The sequence below is a fragment of the Diorhabda sublineata genome, chromosome 6, assembly GCF_026230105.1.
Source record: "Diorhabda sublineata isolate icDioSubl1.1 chromosome 6, icDioSubl1.1, whole genome shotgun sequence".
NCBI classification, from domain to species: Eukaryota; Metazoa; Arthropoda; class Insecta; order Coleoptera; family Chrysomelidae; genus Diorhabda; species Diorhabda sublineata.
The window spans coordinates 36,182,165-36,205,491 of NC_079479.1; the positions used below are offsets into that span (position 1 = coordinate 36,182,165).

General features: G+C 29.9%; 1 protein-coding gene and 1 long non-coding RNA gene across 6 annotated transcripts in view; one reads left to right on the forward strand and one right to left on the reverse strand.

Moving 5' to 3' along the window:
* LOC130445098 (high affinity cAMP-specific and IBMX-insensitive 3',5'-cyclic phosphodiesterase 8) overlaps window positions 1-22,015 on the reverse strand; it is a 44,806-nt gene extending 22,791 nt beyond the window's left edge. The window contains exons 1-5 of one of the 5 annotated variants that reach the window (XM_056780603.1): window positions 21,820-22,015; window positions 19,514-19,697; window positions 15,151-15,198; window positions 7,090-7,163; window positions 221-277 (exon numbers count right to left, since the gene is read on the reverse strand). In XM_056780603.1, the coding sequence (XP_056636581.1) occupies window positions 221-277; window positions 7,090-7,163; window positions 15,151-15,198; window positions 19,514-19,646 (312 nt within the window). In that variant the 5' untranslated portion in view covers window positions 19,647-19,697; window positions 21,820-22,015. Of the gene's footprint in view, window positions 1-220; window positions 278-2,933; window positions 3,164-4,455; window positions 4,603-7,089; window positions 7,164-13,877; window positions 14,651-15,150; window positions 15,199-19,513; window positions 19,698-21,819 lie in introns of those variants that run through there. The other 4 variants (XM_056780605.1, XM_056780602.1, XM_056780604.1 and 1 more) reach the window with 4 other exon arrangements.
* LOC130445100 (uncharacterized) lies at window positions 4,178-18,455 on the forward strand. Its single transcript, XR_008910022.1, has 2 exons — window positions 4,178-4,374; window positions 17,969-18,455. It is a non-coding gene; the product is annotated as an uncharacterized LOC130445100 (long non-coding RNA).
* Window positions 22,016-23,327: the final 1,312 nt, after the last annotated feature.

Genomic DNA, 23,327 nt, shown 5'->3' on the forward strand with positions numbered 1-23,327 from the left:
AATTCTTTACAAAAAAGGTCCTGATGGTTTTTTTTCTAAGAATCACCATTTCCGTGATATAAGAGTCGCTAGAATCGAATCGTCACGTCAACTTTAAATAATCAAGCAAAAATCAACCGTAGTTACTTCGACGACATAGTAAACAACAATTTAGTACTTTTAGTACCATCTACGTGAAATATTTGAATAAATTATGTTCAAGATTGAAAAATTTGATTACCTTTAATCTATTTGTGGGTGGTGAAATTTGTCCTAATTTATTTTCGTGGAAACCTCTCTGTAATCAAAAAAAAAAAAATTGAGGAAATTATCATTAGATAAACAGATAAAAAATTAACGACGTATAAAGGGAATTACGCGTAAAAATTATCATAATTATTCATTTCCAACGTTGCAAAGATCAATTTTGTAAAACGGTGATTGAATTATTCAATTACGTGGCGAATTCTTTCAGATTCTTGCTTTTTCTTTATTATTTTGTTTTTATTTGATGTTGACAGTCACGTGACACACTCTGCATTCGCGAATACAAATCGACGTGTCCAAGAAATTTCCCCGAAAAGTTTAAAGTATTGGAAAACTTTATTGGTAACACCTCGTATATTAAAACGAAATTTTCGGTATTTTCAATTGTATACATTGCAATTTGTGGTATTGAGTAATTGAATTATCAAAAAATTTTTATGTTTTATTGTATTTTGATACCTCCTGTAACTAAATTACAATTTATGTAAAATTTTTTCAAAATGTTTCTTTATGGCGAACGCATTTGAACCATAAATTTTTGTTAAAAAATCATTTTCGCTCTCATTAAATTGTACAAGTTGTTTTTTTAAAAGTTACGTATTATTAACCATGGGGCTTAAGCCGCCCCTGCCTTCAGTAGATTAAAATTATTTGTTTTTTAAATGTTTATTATAAATGAGAAACGACGGGTCGTATGAGAAATTTTTTTATGTCACAGCGTTATTTTCGCGTTTTCCATTCACAAGAATTGTTTACATCAAGTCCCGGAACACCTTATTATACAGGATGTCCCATGACGAGTTAAAACTATCTGTATATATGAGAAAATACTTATAGTAGAATCATGAAAATTTCTATAATTAGGTTTTCGGATACGATCTTTTTAACTAAAATATTTTCAAAGATGGCCGACTTCCGGTTCTACCGGAAGTCGACTGTAACTTTGTTATTTTATATAAAACATACTGTATATTAATACATTTTTGAAATCTACGTGAAATTTTAGTATACTTTTGTCTGAAAACTTTTTTCGAAAAATGGATACTTTTTTAGTTATTAATTTTTTTGGAAAAAATTTTACCGTTGCAGACACTTATAAATTATTTTTTTGTGATAATACCCTTAGAGATATGAAAATAGTTTCTATTCGGTTGTTTTTGGCAAGGTCAAATGTATTTGAATCTATGTTGAAAAATGTTTCATTTCATACAGGGTGTGTATAAAAAGTGTTCAAAATTTGACTTCGTAAATATCAAATTTCCTCATTTTTTTAAATAGAACCACCCGGTTTTTTCTATTTTAATACCTTCAGGGGTTAAAAATAAGGCAAATTCATGAATAAATTCCTATACCTAAATCTTACCGTTATCCAGATATTAAATGTTTTCTGTAAATGTTTAGAGTTGCAGAGGATGTTTTAAAAACATGCAAGTTTGGTCGTGGTAATGGTTTAGGTGTAGGAAAATTTACATGAATTTGCGTTATTTTTTGTCTCTGAATGTATTAAAATAGAAAAAACCGGGTGGTTCTATTGAAAAAATGAAGAAATTTGATATTTATGAAGTTAAACTTTGAATACTTTTTATACACACCCTGTATAAAATGAGGAATTTTACAACATAGATTCAAATACGTCTGACCTTGATAAAAACAACCGAGTGGAAACCATTTTCATATCTTTAATGGTGTTCTCGTAAAAAAATAATTTATAACGGTCTGCAATGGTCAAATTTTTTACAAAAAACTCAATAACTCAAAAAATATGCATTTTTCGAAAAAAGTTTTTAGACAAAAGTATACTAAAATTTTACGTAGATTTCAAAAATGTATTAATATACAGAGTGTTTTATTTAAAAAAATGAAGAAATTTGATATTTATGAAGTCGAACTTTGAACACTTTTTATATACACCCTGTATAAAATGAACAATTTTTCAACATAGATTCAAATACGTCTGACCTTGCTAAAAACAACTAAAAAGAAACCATTTTCATATCTTTAAAGGTATCCTCGTAAAAAAATAATTTATGAGGGTCAAATTTTTTTCAAAAAACTCAATAACTCAAAAAGTATGCGTTTTTTGAAAAAAGTTTTTAGACAAAAGTGTACTAAAATTTTACGTAGATTTCAGAAATGTATCAATATACAGAGTGTTTTATTTAAAAAAATGAAGAAATTTGATATTTATGAAGTTAAACTTTGAACACTTTTTATATACACCCTGTATAAAATGAGGAATTTTACAACATAGATTCAAATACGTCTGACCTTGATAAAAACAACCGAGTAGAAACCATTTTAATATCTTTAATGGTGTTCTCGTAAAAAAATAATTTATAACGGTCTGCAATGGTCAAATTTTTTACAAAAAACTCAATAACTCAAAAAGTATCCATTTTTCGAAAAAAGTTTTTAGACAAAAGTATACTGAAATTTTACGTAGATTTCAAAAATGTATTAATATACAGTATGTTCTATATAAAATAACAAAGTTACAATCGACTTCCGGTATAACCGGAAGTCGGCCATCTTTGAAAATATTATAGTTAAAAAGATCGTATCCGAAAACCCAAACGTAGAAATTTTCATGATTCTACCACAAGTATTTTGCCATATACAGATAGTTTTAACTGGCGGGACATCCTGTACGGTAAATGAATATTCAAATCAAGATATGTTTGATTTACCTTTACGTCCTTCATCTTCAGTATAGAAGCTTGTGGTTTGTTGGTAGTTTTTGGTGTGGCGTAATTATCTGGTAAAGCATCTAAATAAAAATGAATCGTTTTTCTTCTTTCGTATCTTCCGTCTATAGAGGCATTACCTTCTTGAGCTATTGGTAAATCCTTAATTTCTATTTCGTGTTTCGGTGTACAACAACCGAATTTCCACCAGTAATTTCGAGAGGGTTTTCTTTCTTTCGTTTAATGTGAAAAAGTTTATTATTCATTAGTCGAATTGATTCTAATTGATTCTGTTAATTCAAATTATTGAAATCAACATCCTGTTTTGAAAATTTTTATTGTACGTCGAAATATAATAATAATAATGATAAGATAAACAAATTTGATAATTACTGAATCATAAATTATGTTTAATTAACTAAATTAAAAGTTATTTTATCTGTTTTCAACGATTTACTTGTAGTAAGTTGGTACTACTTAATTTAATGTTGACAACTGACTTGACGATGCATTATTCATGTATGAGTTTCAAGATATTATTTACAATAAATTGAAATTGAGTTTTATGCAAATTTACAGTGAAGAAATTCCTCGGGTAGACTTATCTTTAAAATGAATTACTTTAAAAAACTTTTAAATTCAAATAATATTTCAAAAGTCAACTGTCAAACATGAATTAGTACTACCAACCAATCACTTACGATATATAATTTCCCTAATTTATATTTTTAACAATTTGGAACTTTTGCTTGAATGGAAAGCCTTTTATTCCTTGTACTTTAATATAATACTTTAACTCTATGTTTCTTTTTGTTATTAATCAGATAAAAACTCAATTTCTTATTATACAATGAAACCTATTTAACTGCCTATGATTTATTGGTACATTTTAATTAAAACATCTTTTAAAACAAAGTGGTGGTTCAATTCATTCATGTTTATATTCTATTATTCCCTTTTTTTGGTTTACTTCGAATTTTGAAGGAATCAATGGTCAATCAAAAGCGAGTTTTATTGTCTATGTCTCGCGTTTGGAACTAACGCCAAAATATGCCTCAATCTCACGATAAGTCACATGACGATTTTGCAATATCAGTTTACATACAGCATCGATGTTTTTTGGTACAACAAATCCTTTTTCTTAAATTAAGATGAATGATTCAAGTAGGTATATGTAAACAACTAATTCGTATGACATGTTTTGAGTACATTCATCAATAACGTCAAGTGTCAAATGTCAAGCTTAAGTAGCAACCTTCCTTTTGTTAATGTAAAATCAATTTATCTGAGATTGAGTAATATAATGTGAGAAAATTAAAATAATTCACCTTGGAAATGGAAAAAATATTGTTTTCGATGATATTGGATTCGTCTTCGACTATCCTGTGTGTAGTAAAACTTGTCTATTTGGAAAATCGGGTAAATTGGTTAAATAGATTTCAAGGTATTTATTATTTAAAAAACAGAATGTTAATAGTCGACGTTATATTTATAAAATTGTGATTGTTTAGTAAAAATTTTGTACCTGATTCTTTTTGATAAAGATTGATATTAGATCCGAATTCACTACCGCAATTTCGACAAACTTCCATATTGACTGTAATTTTAGTAGACTGAACGTATTTTTTTAGGGTTTGAAAACATTTATCTATATAGAAATGATAAGATATCATTTACTAAATTATTAGTATTGATTGATTGTATTACAAGCCGAATTTGCGATAAAAAACTGATTTCGTATTATCAAAACTTGATACAAAACATGGAACTTTTAATAAATTGCCACTGAAAAGATTCTGCGGCCTTTCCATACACCAGCATGATGTCCATGGTGTGAAAATGGTCTTTTGGAGGACCATCACCGGTTATTTAGTTAGAACAGTTGTTTGGTTTTTGCCATGGAATCTCCGATCAAGATTTTTCATATTGCCATACAAATATTTTTTTATTCTCAAAAAAAATCCAAGCCTATTTTCCAACAATCTTTGTTCACGAAGTTGTGAAAGTGGAAAACTTCGAAAATATGTGGTTTTTAATTAATTTCTTTCCAGATTAAGCTTGTTCGTAAACAATGCCGGAATTCGATGAAACCTTCGTAGTATAACTGTGGTAATTATGTCCTCGTTTTTTACAAAAGGGAAATTCTAAAGCTCGCTTATTTTGAAAATGTATTTCGTGAAAGATCAGCTTTTAATTTTGAATAAAACCCCATTCTGAATAAGCTTCAATGAAATGGATTCTTTTATAGAACTCCTATAATTCGCGGTTTATTTTCAAAAAAAAATATTAATATCGAATGTTTTCTATAACTTACATTGAAGGTACAAGATTCGAAGCTTCATTCGGCGTTAATAAAAAAGAAAACTGATTATTTTTTATTATTTATATGTTTTTGTTAACTTTATTCAATACAGAATCATCAATAAATATTTTAACTATGTGAATCGAGATTTAATCTGTTTAACTGATTTATCGAAAGAAAATAATGACCAAATTTCGAAAAAAAAGTGAAATGTAAATTTGCGTTGTTGCCGAGTTTCAACAATTAACAATTTTCGAAAAAAAAACTGTTAGAATTGATTGATTTATGATAAGATCAATTGAATTAATTGATTGTGCTGTAAGAGGATATCAAAAAAGTGAAGTTAGCTAATCGAAATCGCAAATCTCCCCGTTCTGTGATATACAGGGTGTCCCACGAATTAAAACTATCTGTATATGGCAAAATACTTGTGGTGGAATCATGAAAATTTTTATGTTTGGGTTTTCGGATACGATCTTTTTAACTATAATATTTTCAAAGATGGTCGACTTCCGGTTATACCGGAAGTCGATTGTAACTTTGTTATTTTATATAGAACATACTGTATATTAATACATTTTTGAAATTTACGTAAAATTTTAGTATACTTTTGTTTGAAAACTTTTTTCGAAAAATGGATAATTTTTGAGTTTTTTGTAAAAAATTTGACCATTGCAGACCCTTATAAATTATTTTTTTACGAAAATACCCTTAAAGATACAAGAATGGTTTGTATTGGGTTGTTTCTAGTAAGGTCAGACGTATTTGAATCTATGTTGAAAAATTGTTTATTTTATACAGGGTGTATATAAAAAGTGTTCAAAGTTTAACTTCATAAATATCAAATTTCTTCATTTTTTTAAATATAACACTCTGTATATTGATACATTTCTGAAATCTACGTAACATTTTAGTATACTTTTGCCTAAAAACTTTTTTCAAAAAACGCATACTTTTTGAGTTATTGAGTTTTTTGTAAAAAATTTGACCCTTATAAATTATTTTTTTACGAGGATACCTTTAAAGATATGAAAATGGTTTCTTTTTAGTTGTTTTTAGCAAGGTCAGACGTATTTGAATCTATGTTGTAAAATTCCTCATTTTATACAGGGTGTGTATAAAAAGTATTCAAAGTTTAACTTCATAAATATCAAATTTCTTTATTTTTTTAAATAGAACACTCTGTATATTAATACATTTTTGAAATCTACGTAAAATTTTAGTATACTTTTGTCTAAAAACTTTTTTCGAAAAATGGATACTTTTTGAGTTATTGAGTTTTTTGTAAAAAATTTGACCATTGCAGACCCTTATAAATTATTTTTTTACGAAAATACCCTTAAAGATACAAGAATGGTTTGTATTGGGTTGTTTCTAGTAAGGTCAGACGTATTTGAATCTATGTTGAAAAATTGTTTATTTTATACAGGGTGTATATAAAAAGTGTTCAAAGTTTAACTTCATAAATATCAAATTTCTTCATTTTTTTAAATATAACACTCTGTATATTGATACATTTCTGAAATCTACGTAATATTTTAGTATACTTTTGCCTAAAAACATTACGAGTTCGAAGCTCAGAAGCCTTTGTAAGTTTATACCGGTGCTAAATCATCTTTATATTCAATATATTGATCAATCGTACCCTATCGAAAGCCCGGGTGAGATCGATAAAGCGTATATAAGCTGTTTTAATCGATTCTTCAACATTTTTTTGCGATTGAATTGAATTTTTCGATTAAAATAGATAAGGGATGCAAGTCAATGTCGATTGTTGATTGTAGCACGTGGTGAAATTGTTTTAATCGGGTGGTCGGTTCAAAATTCATTAATTATTTTTTCTATAGTTTTACTCACGTGCGTATCTAAGGGTTCTTCTTCCGGAGTTAATGCCAATGAGCTTTTTCGATGAAAAACGCCCCTCGTGGTATCTGAAACAAAATGGCGGAGATTTAAAAACCGTTAAAAACAAAATCTAAACGACATTTCGTACCTCCCTCGTGACTAATTGGTGAAAAAACACGAAAAGTTTAAGGAAAATGAAAATATCCGATTTATCCTGATTAAATTCGCGGGGATTTATCGATTTTTTTTTCACGACTTACATTAATTTATTAAGTGTAAGTGTAGAAGGATGTTTCGGGGGGTATCCGGTCCAATTTTGCAGACGTTAACTACCGATATTAGTTTTTCTCGTTCGCCCTTTAAATTTTGGGCATAGAAATTAATCCGAAGGGGCTAAATCTGGTATAATAATCAGCCTATACCAGCGATGATAATTCTATTTTGAAATATATGAAAATTTTTCGACTATTTCTGATAAATTTGAAAGTATTTATATTGTATATACAACGCGTTATATAATATGTGTTTTAATTGTAAATATCTCGTTCCCCTCGTAGAAATATAATAAATTACCTTGAAATCGAACAATGGATTAATGAATTCCAATGTCCGTAATTACAAAACGTAATACAACCACGTACGAATCATCATTTATATATATTGAAATCGAGTTATATAATATTTCGACAGATCCACGAATTGTAAATTAAATACGAGGTAGTACTTACGAAATTACCTGTATAATTCAAAATTAAATACTTTATTTCGATATTCAATCGAAAAAAATGTAATATTTCGATAATTCTAATCGATTTTCGTCATAATCGACTCGAAACTATTTACATTAGTTTTGGGTTCCCCCCGGTATTATTTTTTACAAAATTTATTCGTAAAATCAAGCTTATATGTCTGAATTATTGAATCGTCCACCTAGAATTACGATTTTTTTTTTTTTTTCAAAAATTGATCTATTTCACATCCGACACGAAAAAATCTGATTCCGGTTCTGGATAATTCGACGAGGGGGTTCAAGTTTCATCGAACTCAATAAGATCCGCAATAATGCACGCAACTTATGTCTGGAGTATTTGACATTTGACAGGTGACTCTAAATAAGACGTTATGGTGTAGGAAATTATGAAAAACAAAAAAAGAAGAATCACTTTTAGGTTAACTTTTAATGTACCTTCCTCTATGATAAAAATAACAAAAAAGACACTTTGAAATAGTAACTGAATTATATGTTGGAAATACTATATTCGTCTATCGACTATTTCCAAGGAAAATCTATTTTCCATTAACTGTTAAAATAAAGGACGATAACGTCGCTTTGGAAACTGACGCTTCCGTTTAAGTGGCACTCCGTCATTTCGTATGCAACTTTCCGTTCGCGCGTTTTGTTTATCATTCTCTTTCCACCGAGTTTCTCGCATGATTATGTAAACTTTCAATCCAATATTATCGCTATACGGCGCGCAGAAACATTTTCATCAAATTGTTTACAAATAAGAAATAGTTTACACGCGTTTCGACCTAACCTAACCGTTAATTTCACGTTTTCTCTTCAATTATTGCTTTCCCTGATTTTTACGAACGCTTCTGTCAAACAAATATCGACGCATCATCCAGAATTGACACTTCGATTGATATTTAGTCGTATAGATCTATGATACGTCACCTGTCAACATATAGACGCGTTTTGAAGTCATAATGATCGCGATTTCAAATAACAATCGAATGATAACACGTTTCGAGTACGTTCACGAATAAAAACTTTTACGTTGACATTGACATATCTCGAAATTCAAGTAACGATTCTAGTATAAACATAATTTGTTTTTCTATAATGAAATAACGAGGAAATTATCGTAAATACGCGTATAACGAATATGGAAGTTGGCAATGGAAACATTTTCTTTGTTAAGTAACAACCTTTTTTAGATTTAGTTACACTATGTACGACAAAATAATACCGACAATAAATTGTCACTTTCCCTAACCTCGTCGGCACCAATAACAATTCTAAATGCCATGCGTACAACCTTTCATTCATCCATTTATTTAATGAACTTGATATTATTTTTTTATATACAGTATGACGTAATAAAATCGAAGGTCAACTTTCTATAGTGACGTTCGAAAACAACGTCGAATGTTTTATCTTCGTTCTGGTCATGTACAACAGTGTCTGTCTCTTTCTCTATACGCGGGACAATCGTCGAATGTTTTATCTTCGTTCTGGTCATGTACAACAGTGTCTGTCTCTTTCTCTATACGCGGGACAATCGTCGAATGTTTTATCTTCGTTCTGGTCATGTACAACAGTGTCTGTCTCTTTCTCTATACGCGGGACAATCGTCGAATGTTTTATCTTCGTTCTGGTCATGTACAACAAGTGTCTGTCTCTTTCTCTATACGCGGGACAATCGTCGAATGTTTTATCTTCGTTCTGGTCATGTACAACAGTGTCTGTCTCTTTCTCTATACGCGGGACAATCGTCGAATGTTTTATCTTCGTTCTGGTCATGTATAACAAGTGTCTGTCTCTTTCTCTATACGCGGGACAATCGTCGAATGTTTTATCTTCGTTCTGGTCATGTACAACAGTGTCTGTCTCTTTCTCTATACGCGGGACAATCGTCGAATGTTTTATCTTCGTTCTGGTCATGTATAACAAGTGTCTGTCTCTTTCTCTATACGCGGGACAATCGTCGAATGTTTTATCTTCGTTCTGGTCATGTATAACAAGTGTCTGTCTCTTTTTTTTGTTACAAAAAGACGTCACATTAATTTTGCAACGTCCTATATACTACATAACCTTAATTGGTGAGTAGTTGTCGACCCTTGGTGGAAACAAAACGTAATAAATAAACACATCGACCGATTCCCCTTCGTACTTTATAATATGATTAAGGTCCTAATTGGATCTGCGAAGATACGACGTCACATTTCATTTTGGACGTTTTGGGTATCGAAAACGCGATCTTGAAAAGTATCCCATTAAAAATTAAGAGATCGTCACTTGGGGATGTACGTGGTTATCAATTACGCGTCCCTCGGTTATTATTAACCTCACAAAAACTTTAATAAACGTGTGACGTCAAAATATAGTAAACAATTGTATATATCATAACCAAAAAGCGTTGTATCGAAAGTGTGACTTGATATTCGATGTTATTTATTGCGAATTGTTAATTAAAAGTTTCAAAATAATCGAATTTAACCTTTAAAATCGAACATAACCTCTTCATTATTGAAAAAATCTTTAAACGCCGAGTTTGAAGAATAGAAAATAATCCGAGGGGGTTAATTCTGGCGAATAGATTAGAATCTAGATCAGTTTTTTATATTTAAAATCGAAAATCTTGAGTTTTATATAAGACAAACGTGTTAATATTTGTAGAATAGAACGAAGAATCATCAAAACGAAATATTGGCACATAAATATCAAAATAATCGTTGTTTAATCAAACAGATGGAAAATAATATCGATATTGTCGTTTTTTTGTAATAATTTCACAAAAATATGCGGTGAATATACGGTGCGAGTCGAAATTAATTCGATTCTATCTAATTTTTAGTTCATTTCGAATTCAAAGTTATTTTTTCGATGTATACCGGTACGATATGAAGGGAAATATTAGTTTGCGTAAACGAAATCGAATGGAGGTCATATTGTAAATTGTAAAACTCGCTCGAAGAGGAGGAGGTTCGGAATAACAGTGAAATTTCCATTTGATCGAATAATGGTCGTTCAACTCGTTAAAGTAAAAGTCAATAATCATTATTTCGGTTCGTCTCGACAAAGACGCGTGTTAATATTTATTTATAATAAACTATCTATCTAGAAGTACCTAGAGATGGCGGTAGTTCGACAAGATGGATGCCGCGTTTGATCAAAATGGACGAAAGATGTTTCCATCGAAATAATACGTTGAAAAGGGATAATCGGTTTAACAAAATGACAAAAAACGTTTCAATTTTCATTATTATTAGTCCCCTCAGATTTTCCAACAATTAAGAGGTTAGTTTTTGTATATCTTAGATGTTTTTTTGAGGTTATATTTGCGACATTATCGTACGATTACACACACATATATATATTTATTAAAGTCGCGTTATCAAAATCGATAAAATATATCTTTTAATTCTTTCAATGTTTTAGCGAGAATTAATTATTATATTTTTAATATGTACATGCGTACATGAAGTATTATTATAATATTTACGTTTAATTTTATTTGATGGATGATATATTTAACGTTTATTATACAATATACGAAATAATTGATAATTAGTATTTGGAAAAACCGTTTTACACCTTTCCGGTTTGATCACGAATTATATTTAAAAAAAAATTAACGCAATATTTAAATTTGCCGCCATTAATGCGAATATTGACAGCCGGAAAAAACGAATCGACAGCTGACAGTTTAGGGTTAGTGTTGGCAACGATTTGTCGGCGCATTCTCATGCATGCGCGGTATAGATAAAGTCGTATATACAGGGTGATTCTTTTTTTGTCGAAATATCTCTGACGGTAATGGGCTGTAAATCGGAATTTATTTTAATTTATAATCTTTTAATCTTCGAAATTATATAAAAATATGGAAATTTCGTGTTTCCTAATTTGGAAAATTCAAAATGGCGGCCGCGTTAACGTTTTTAGAAACATTATATTCAATAAAAATTTCATTTTGTATTTTTTACCACTTAAATATATAAATTTTCGAAAAATTGAGGGTTCAAATTTTTCGATTTGTAAACGAGGGTGATTTTAACGAAAAAAGTAATAAAATTCGTCAAAATCTTTTAAAATTTCATAATTTGTTAACGCATTTTTTCTCGTTGTTATGATTCCTCAATCTATTTTCCATATATTGAGATGTTTGTCCTATATAAAGATTAGTATCACACCTTATTCGATAACACCGACAACAAACTAAAAATTCTTGTAATCTCTCATCCACGACGTGGTCCCTGAAGCCGGTCCTGTTCGGTTATGAAGAAAGAATCTTAATTTTGGCGAACGCGTCGGTTCTAGGAAACCATCGAGTATTTTTGGAACTAGAGCTAGATTATGAGCGTTTTCGTAGTGGGATTGTGGCGAAATTAAACACCAAAATGTACTAATTCTAATATATTCGAAGCTTTCGAATTAATCCTAGACTCCAAATACATAAATATACGAAAGTTCGGAATATATTAGAATTAGTACACTTTGGTGTTTAATTTCGCCACAATCCCACTACGAAAACGCTCAATTTATTCAATTTCTTAGATCTTTTATATAAATTTATGTTTCTAAACGGTCTTAGGTCTTCTATGTTTTGTAACTAGTTTGTTTTATACAATTTTTCGAAAACGAGATGAAAATTTGAGTCAAAAAATAAGGAATTGACACAGATAATTATATTAATCGATCTTTCGAACTCGTTCTCCAGCTCTGATACTTTTAGAGTTCATATCTATAGATAATCGGAACGAAATCTTTGTCGGTTAGATTATGAACGTTTTCGTAGTGGGATTGTGGCGAAATTAAACACCAAAATGTACTAATTCTAATATATTCGAAGCTTTCGAATTAATCCTAGACTCCAAATACATAAATATACGAAAGTTCGGAATATATTAGAATTAGTACACTTTGGTGTTTAATTTCGCCACAATCCCACTACGAAAACGCTCAATTTATTCAATTTCTTAGATCTTTTATATAAATTTATGTTTCTAAACGGTCTTAGGTCTTCTATGTTTTGTAACTAGTTTGTTTTATACAATTTTTCGAAAACGAGATGAAAATTTGAGTCAAAAAATAAGGAATTGACACAGATAATTATATTAATCGATCTTTCGAACTCGTTCTCCAGCTCTGATACTTTTAGAGTTCATATCTATAGATAATCGGAACGAAATCTTTGTCGGTTCGATTATGAACGTTTTCGTAGTGGGATTGTGGCGAAATTAAACACCAAAATGTACTAATTCTAATATATTCGAAGCTTTCGAATCAATCCTAGACTCCAAATACATAAATATACGAAAGCTCGTAATATATTAGAGTTAGTACACTTTGGTGTTTAATTTCGCCACAATCCCACTACGAAAACGCTCAATTTATTCAATTTCTTAGATCTTTTATATAAATTTATGTTTCTAAACGGTCTTAGGTCTTCTATGTTTTGTAACTAGTTTGTTTTATACAATTTTTCGAAAACAAGATGAAAATTTGAGTCAAAAAATAAAGAATTGACACAGATAATTATATTAATCGATCTTTCGAACTCGTTCTCCAGCTCTGATACTTTTAGAGTTCATATCTATAGATAATCGGAACGAAATCTTTGTCGGTTCGATTATGAGCGTTTACGTTGTGGGATTGTGGCGCAATTAAAATTTTTTCATGTATTATTACTAATTAATCTTTGGTTATCCAAAATATTGGACTTTAATGTCGATTTTGATGAGATTATTGAATAAAAAATGATTATTTTCATAAACAACATGCATAAATATGAAAAAACTGGTATACCGAGAAAGATTTGGACGAAAGAAATGGAAAAATACATACAGAGACCTGGAGAAACCCAAAGAAATGGAAAATAATAATAAAAGCAGACGAAATGTTTTCGTTGTGGGATTGTGGAAAAAAAAAACGATTAACAATGATAATCACGTCATATCAAAAGGGAGGATTATAAAAATGTGATAAACCTGTGACAAGGACGAAAACAAGGATTCGAAAGTCCTAAAATTAGCGATTTATGAACGTAATAATCGATTATTTTAGTATATCGTACCATTTTCGATTTCTTCTTCAATAACCGCATCGTCGATTAGCGATTCCATGATGTTATCACCATTCGTATTTTCGTTTATCATACTTCATAATTGAAACTTTAACAAAATCACTACACTTTCGAAATTCATCACATTCAATCAAAGTTACCGCAAATTTCTAACGCCCTGTACTAAATAATCGAGCGGTAAAATCGATCATTCGAAAGGAAATCAATATAAAATCGAATGAAAATATTTAAAACCATCGATATATACTTTAAAAAATGTTTTTGACGTAAATAACTTGAGCGGTTGAAGAATGAACATTCGCGTAAAGTAATTGTGACTGCTAAACGAATTTGCTTGGTTAAAATGTCACTGATTACTCGATAAAATAATAAATCCGAAAAAACGATGCTTTAAATCCGTATAAGGATAATAATTTTTTCGTTTTCGTATTTTTCGAAATACCGTGTCGGTCACGAATCGCGTACGCGGCCGAAAACAAAAATCGGCAACAACAAACTTGATAAGTTATCGATGTTAAACCGACTGCGGATTTTTACGAACGTCGATTGTGATATCAGATCTCTCGCACTCTCACTTTGACGTCGAATGTAGTGGAAAACGGCGACGATCGAAAACGAAAACCGAATTCGATCATGTTGTTATTAAACCGGCGACGAAATAAATTTCGAAACCGAAAAATTGTGATAAAAATGCTTTACGATCGGGAAAACTACGAAAAAATGTCAAATGTCGAAATGTACGAGGTCGGTACCACAAATAACTGACCGAAAATAATCCAAGGAGGTTAAATCCGGCGAATTGGGTACACGATTCGAACTTTAATCGATGAATTTTCATCAAATGCGGTAGTTTTTATTTGATTTTTTAGATCAAACGTTGTCTAAAACCCGCCGTTGGACAGTTTTTCCTTTTCGTAACTTATTAAACCGAAGCTTGCACATGGAACGATGTTTGCCTTATTTGGGGCCGGTTTTTCCATTGTTTTGGCTTTATTTCAGTGAAACACTCGATGGAAACATGTGAACTTTCAGTCTACGATCAACCAGTGGATTTATAAAGTCAACCACGACGTTGTTGGTCGTCTCGAATCGTACGGTCTCGTCGAAACTATCCTACCGAATATTTTACTGTTGATAACGAAGGTAAAGTCTCTAAATAACTACCGACATCTCTAGGTCTTCGTATATCTTTCGATATTCTCATTTTTGAGTACTTAATTTAGAGTTTTCCAGTTTTTTTTTTTTTTAATATCATTGAACCTACCTTTTAACGAGGAAAATACCATATTTGATTGGGCCCCACGTTTGGATTCTGCAAAAAATTTATACATTATATTAAACCGAAACCTGATTATTAGTTTTTCTTCTTCTATTTTATGTATCGAAATAAACGAAAAATCGAAAAAATATTTCTATAAAGAAATTCGACTTGAAAAGCAAGTTCTAATTCGATCATTATAAAAAATAAAGTTGAATAGATAGATTTCGAAAAGCTGTTTCACCTGAGATAAGAATAATTATTGACCGAGATAAGGTCGCGAGGTTCCGATCGATCCAAATTACAGTGTTGCCACTATGTAGAAAAAAAAAGGGAAATGCCGAACAAAAAAATCGATTAACTACTGTCGTAATTATGTTTGTGAGACGTCCTGTATAATTATTCAACGTTCTGTTCAACTGTTTAATGTCCTGTATGATTATAAAATGTCCTGAATGATTATAAAACGTCCTGAATGATTATAAAACGTCCTGAATGATTATAAAACGTCCTAAATGATTATAAAACGTCCTGAATGATTATAAAACGTCCTGAATGATTATAAAACGTCCTGAATGATTATAAAACGTCCTGAATGATTATAAAACGTCCTGTATGATTGTAAAACGTCCTGAATGATTATAAAACGTCTTGAATGATTATAAAACGTCCTGAATTATTATAAAACGTCCTAAATGATTATAAAACGTCCTGAATGATTATAAAACGTCTTGAATGATTATAAAACGTCCTGAATTATTATAAAACGTCTTGAATGATTATAAAACGTCCTGTATGATTATAAAACGTCCTGAATGATTATAAAACGTCCTGAATGATTATAAAACGTCCTGAATGATTATAAAACGTCCTGAATGATTATAAAACGTCCTGTATGATTGTAAAACGTCCTGAATGATTATAAAACGTCTTGAATGATTATAAAACGTCCTGAATTATTATAAAACGTCCTAAATGATTATAAAACGTCCTGAATGATTATAAAACGTCCTGAATGATTATAAAACGTCTTGAATGATTATAAAACGTCCTGAATTATTATAAAACGTCTTGAATGATTATAAAACGTCCTGTATGATTATAAAACGTCCTGAATGATTATAAAACGTCCTGAATGATTATAAAACGTCCTGAATGATTATAAAACGTCCTGAATGATTATAAAACGTCCTGAATGATTATAAAACGTCCTGTATGATTGTAAAACGTCCTGAATGATTATAAAACGTCTTGAATGATTATAAAACGTCCTGAATTATTATAAAACGTCTTGAATGATTATAAAACGTCCTGTATGATTATAAAACGTCCTGAATGATTATAAAACGTCCTGAATGATTATAAAACGTCCTAAATGATTATAAAACGTCCTGAATGATTATAAAACGTCCTGAATGATTATAAAACGTCTTGAATGATTAAAAAACGTCCTGAATGATTATAAAACGTCCTGAATGATTATAAAACGTCCTGAATGATTATAAAACGTCCTGAATGATTATAAAACGTCCTGAATGATTATAAAACGTCCTGAATGATTATAAAACGTCCTGAATGATTATAAAACGTCCTGTATGATTGTAAAACGTCCTGAATGATTATAAAACGTCTTGAATGATTATAAAACGTCCTGAATTATTATAAAACGTCCTGAATGATTATAAAACGTCCTGAATGATTATAAAACGTCCTGAATGATTATAAAACGTCCTGAATGATTATAAAACGTCCTAAATGATTATAAAACGTCCTGAATGATTATAAAACGTCCTGAATGATTATAAAACGTCTTGAATGATTAAAAAACGTCCTGAATGATTATAAAACGTCCTGAATGATTATAAAACGTCCTGAATGATTATAAAACGTCCTGAATGATTATAAAACGTCCTGAATGATTATAAAACGTCCTGAATGATTATAAAACGTCCTGTATGATTGTAAAACGTCCTGAATGATTATAAAACGTCTTGAATGATTATAAAACGTCCTGAATTATTATAAAACGTCCTAAATGATTATAAAACGTCCTGAATGATTATAAAACGTCCTGAATGATTATAAAACGTCCTGAATGATTATAAAACGTCCTGAATGATTATAAAACGTCCTGAATGATTATAAAACGTCCTAAATGATTATAAAACGTCCTGAATGATTATAAAACGTCCTGAATGATTATAAAACGTCCTGAATGATTATAAAACGTCCTGAATGATTATAAACCGTCTTGAATGATTAAAAAACGTCCTGAATGATTATAAACCGTCTTGAATGATTAAAAAACGTCCTGAATGATTATAAAACGTCCTGAATGATTATAAAACGTCCTGAATGATTATAAAACGTCCTGAATGATTATAAAACGTCCTGAATGATTATAAACCGTCTTGAATGATTAAAAAACGTCCTGAATGATTATAAAACGTCCTGAATGATTATAAAACGTCCTGAATGATTATAAAACGTCCTGAATGATTATTTAACGTCCTGAATGATTATAAAACGTCCTGAATGATTATAAAACGTCCTGAATGATTGTAAAACGTCCTGAATGATTGTAAAACGTCCTGAATGATTATAAAACGTCCTGAATGATTATAAACCGTCTTGAATGATTAAAAAACGTCCTGAATGATTATAAAACGTCCTGAATGATTGTAAATAATTTTAGATGGAAATCGATGTTCATATAGTTATGAAAAATGTAAAACAAAGTTTGAAAAATATCACTTCCGGTTATTTGAGACTGTATTAATACGAATATGGATTTTTCTTCACCATCCGCCTTTTTACTTTCCAGATATATCCGTAAATGGAACGTTAAGGGGAGAAAAAAAAAAGAAGTGGTTAACGACGCCGACGCACCTGTTGATGCATAAAATATTTATTTCCCCGAATTGAGGTCGCGAAACTCGTCCGGATGAACTTTCCAATAATCGTTATAAAATAATATAAGAATTTAAAGCAATAATCCAATTTTTACGTATTAAAGTTTAATTAAATTAATCAAAATAGACGTGAAGTATCGAAATTTCCAAAAAAAAAAAAATCGGTACGTCAACAAAATACAGATTAATCTACGTCGCGCGAGCTAAATCTCTAGAAACCGCGTAGCTTCGAGGCAGATTCGCGATTCCAAACGCCTCGCGATTCGAATGGAACAATAAATAAGTAGAAGGTGTTGGGTTTTTCTCAAAATCAGGTATATTGGGGAGGATTAAGTTAATTGTGTGATATTTGGATAAACATTCGGTAAATTCGGCCATGAAATATAATTTTAGCCAAAATTTTTGTGTTTTCATCAAATCCAATTACATTTTTTCATATCCGAAAACACCAAAGTCAAAACTAACGAACTTTTGATTAGTATTTACCAATCGCGGTACCTACCGTCCATACAAAACGTCCATTTTGTCGTAATTTATACGACATTTTGACAGATGATAATTTCCTTTAAACGGTTCCCGTATACAAACACTTTTTTATTGTATTGAAATTTTATTGAAACGTAAAGTAAAAAATAATCAAAAATATTCTCGCAGAGACTAAAATAATTGCCGAGCAATTACAGAGAGTTTCGTCCAAACAGAGAAAATCGTCGTTAAAATAAACATTCTACGACTAGTCAATTAACCTATTTTACACATTTAATCAAAGAGATCCGGTCCTGAACGCCTTGTTCGGTCAACATACCATTGGGTAATTTCTTTAATGGTTTCACAATGTTACAAGGTAAATTTAAACTAACCACGACACGCGATTCAAAAAAAGTTTTTTATTTTTCATCGCCGTTTCATGGAATCGAAGTTCTAAACAATAATATGTATATAAAACAAATTATGTTCTAAGAGGGATATGTCGTTGTCACTTGTCAACTGTCAATTTAGAATACGTCTATATCAGGTGTTGTATGTAATGAATGTTAATAACCTTGATAATTCAAAGCGAAATAATTATCTCGAATAGATCTCGTTTGAATAACAAAAAATTACGTAAATACTTTGACCTTCTAAATTTCTATGACAAAAACACGCATCACACTAAAAGAAAAAACACTAACGCTTTCCGAATAGCGAAAAAACTTTTTTAAACTGAGGTAGTTGTTTGTAAAAATATTCATTATCGTTTGAAGGTATATTTTAGTCGACTATCTTATCAATAAATTTGCTAAATAAACATTAATGACATCATAATATACTATCTATTAACAAAGACGTGTTACCGATGCTACGAGGTGATAACGAAAAATAATATAATTGGACGATTCGAATAAGTAGACTTGTGGCGTGGCGGGGCGTGTTTCGACTTTAATAAAACAGATTTTTCACGAAAATTAGACGCTTACCTTTGATTTTCTTTTGGGTAGTTGTCGGCATTACCTTAACGCAACTTTTGGATACGCGGACTTTTTCTTGTTGATGGTTTTGGGACGATTCCCTGTGGATGTGCTCCAACAAAGCACTCGGGGAACAGCCCATTCCACCAGACACCGTCGGTTAATTCACCGTCGATGGTGGTGCCGCGGATCCCTTTAAATAAAAACCAAATTATCACAAAAATTACAAAACAAAATCGTCGTTGATCGTTAATAACAAAAGTAAGCGTCTAATTTTGAAAAAATTATTTATCAACCGATTACCGATTAACGTCAAAAATTATGTTTAAACCGAAATTGCCTCAATTCAAAATCATCTAAAGCAAAATGTACAAGACTAAACTGATTTTGTTCACTCCTTGTATATATAAACAATCGGTATCAGAAAAAACACTTTATTTATACTGCGCATGCTTGAGAATGCGCAGAACCGGATAGAGAAATCGTCGCCGTCACTAACCCTAAACTGTCAGCTGTCAATAGTGCATATGTATGACCTTCGAAACGATTTAAACGAAAATAATCCAAATTGAATTGATTAGGATTTAAAAAATCATTTTGTTTCAAACGAAAAGGTCTTTGGCGATGATTCATTCTTAGTAACCGGTTATGAAAATAAACCCATCAATCATTTCGGTTTCTTGACATGTAAGCGGACACTTGATTTGATAAATTGAATAATGAATGACCGCGATAAAATTATATAGGCCAGTCGATAATCTCAAAACTTCATTAAAAAAAATTGTTTTGTCGAATTTACATATAGATAAAACAAAAATACTCAATAAATCACGTGATTGACACACATATAGCGCCGTAATTGTCAAATCCGTATGACGTTTACGAAGTACCAACTTTCAAAAGACTGTGTGTCAAATTTCGATTGGTCAGAAATAAAATAAAAGTCATTAAAGTGAGGTTATTTTCGATAAACTCCATATTTTATCAACTATTTAAAAAGATTATCATAATCCCGATATTGTTTTAGCAATTTAGATATAATAACGTCATAAAAATGATAACAAAAGTCAAATCTATTTATTGGTTTTATTATTTTCAACAAATTTCAAAATTCGTAATGAAATCAAATTAATTTACAAAATGTTTTCTGATTTTGTTATAATCAAACTATTCGCGCGACCCCCGTATCGATAAATAAATATTTAACGACGTTTCTAATTTATATCTGGCACGATATTTGTACGACGCCATTTATCGTAAATAAAACCGATCGTGATATAAAAGCTAATAAACAAAATTTAAATTCAATTCCGATCATTTCCGACGGTATAAACATTAACTGATCGATCATAAACAAAATAAATGAGAATCGTGTTTTTGTTTATTCGGAAAAGTCGATTTAGAAAAATTTCAACAAGCAGGTAGAAGATTTCATTAATCCATAAGCTACAGATTCACTTTACTATGTTTTGATTCGAGTGATTTCGAATTTTATCTATCTAAACCCATCAGTAATTTGGCAACGTTGTTTTAATGTATACATAAAATGGTTGCATGAAGTATAATCGTGATTTTTCTTAGCGGATCTTTTTACGTGAAAAAAATGTAAATAAATCGATACAACAGTAAACTGTAATAATTTGAGGTTAGTTTATATAAATAAACAATAAACATTATAGTGGTTTAACGTTTTACGTATATATATATATTTGTATTATTGAAATTATTCATCATTCTTAATGCCTAAAACGTTACGTTAAGACGTAGGAAACTGTATACCAAACACCTGCAAGATCGAATCTTCTAAACCGGTTTTAACCGCATTTGCGTGTATAAGAAAACGTTAAGAATTACACAAATACGTTTTATTTTTCATAATTATCGTTAATCTACTATTTTTTTTTTTTTTTTTAATAAAGGAATATCAATATTTTCGTATTTATATCTAGCTATTTTCGAAATATGTGATTATAACATAAAACAAGTATTTTAATCTTCTTTTTAATGTTTGTTTACAGAGTTAATAAATACGTCAATTATTGAGTTCTATAAGAATCTTTATTTATTTATGAATATCGAAAGCACGCCTGCTGACTGGTCTAAATCCACCTACTCTCGTGTGCACTAAAAATATTTTGAATACGTTGAAAAATCAAGTTGAACGTAATCTACGAAATTATCCTTATTATAAAATTGAAATACGTAAAAAGTGTAATAAATCACAATTTAGAAAGATTATACTCGCTTCATACTAAAATGTAAATAACCGAGATGAAAACATTAATTTAGGTATTATAAAATTGATATCAACATACCTTTATTTTACGAAAGATAAATATTTATTTGACATTTACACATATTTCTATTAACACGCACGCACTAATTCAACTATAATTATCCGAAAATTTCGATATTATTAATTATTTTAAATATTACCGACGCATGTGATTCAAGTCTACAAATTATCACACGAATCCTGTCTGTCTCTTTTTGAAGATTCAAATATATACTGGCGGCTTTCGGTGCGCCTGGTCGTCTACAACCCAAAGAGCACGTGCGATTGCGTCAAAGATTAATAATATTGTCACAAGATGGCGGAAAACAACGCACATAATAAACGTATATATCATAAAAAAGGTAATTAAATTTATTACAAACTGTTTAATAATCACGTAGATCCAATATTTTTTACGATATATCTCATTAAACAGGTATTAAGACAAGTTTTTTACATTAATCAATAATTGCATACGACGTTTTTGCAACTACTCATAGATGGCGACGTAAAATGTAGCTTCATTATTATTATAAAATTAGATTCCCGTATTGTTAATAAGTTATTTATATAAATCGATAATTCAACAGAAGATTAATTAGTTGGGAGATACTATGAGTTCGATGAGTATTGAGTAAATAATTATAAGAATTAAATCAAAATTTAATTCAGTATTCTATGTTTCGAAAAAGATACGTTCTGTCATATCTTCCTAATGAATTGACTTATTCACACAATATGAAGCGTTCTTCTATAAACTCTAGCTGCTTAATGCTCTCGAGTAAAGATGGCGCAGTCGACTACATTATTAAACGCATTTTTAATAAAAAATAAACGATTTCACCAAATAAAACACATAGTATAATAAAAAATAAATGAATTTATTACAAAATGTTTATTAATCACGTTCATCCAATATTTTTTACGATAAATTTCATTAAAGAAGTATTAATAAATGTTTATATTCAGCATTTACTCAATAATAATATATGACGTTTACATAACAATATTAATTAATCGACAAATACTATGAGTTCGACTGTATTGAGTAAATAATTATAAGAATCCAATCAAAATTTAATTCAGTTTTTTATTTTTAATTAAGTTCAATAGTTCGAAAATAATGAATTGACTTATTCACACAATATGAAGCGTTCTTCTATAAACTCTAGCTGCTTAATGCTCTCGAGTAAAGATGGCGCAGTCGACTACATTATTAGACGTATTTTTAATAAAAAATAAACGATTTCACCAAATAAAACACATAGTATAATAAAAAATAAATGAATTTATTACAAAATGTTTATTAATCACGTTCATCCAATATTTTTTACGATAAATTTCTTTAAAGAAGTATTAATAAATGTTTATATTCAGCATTTACTCAATAATAATATATGACATTTACATAACAATATTAATTAATCGACAAATACTATGAGTTCGACTGTATTGAGTAAATAATTATAAGAATCCAATCAAAATTTAATTCAGTTTTTTATTTTTAATTAAGTTCAATAGTTCCAAAATAATGAATTGACTTATTCA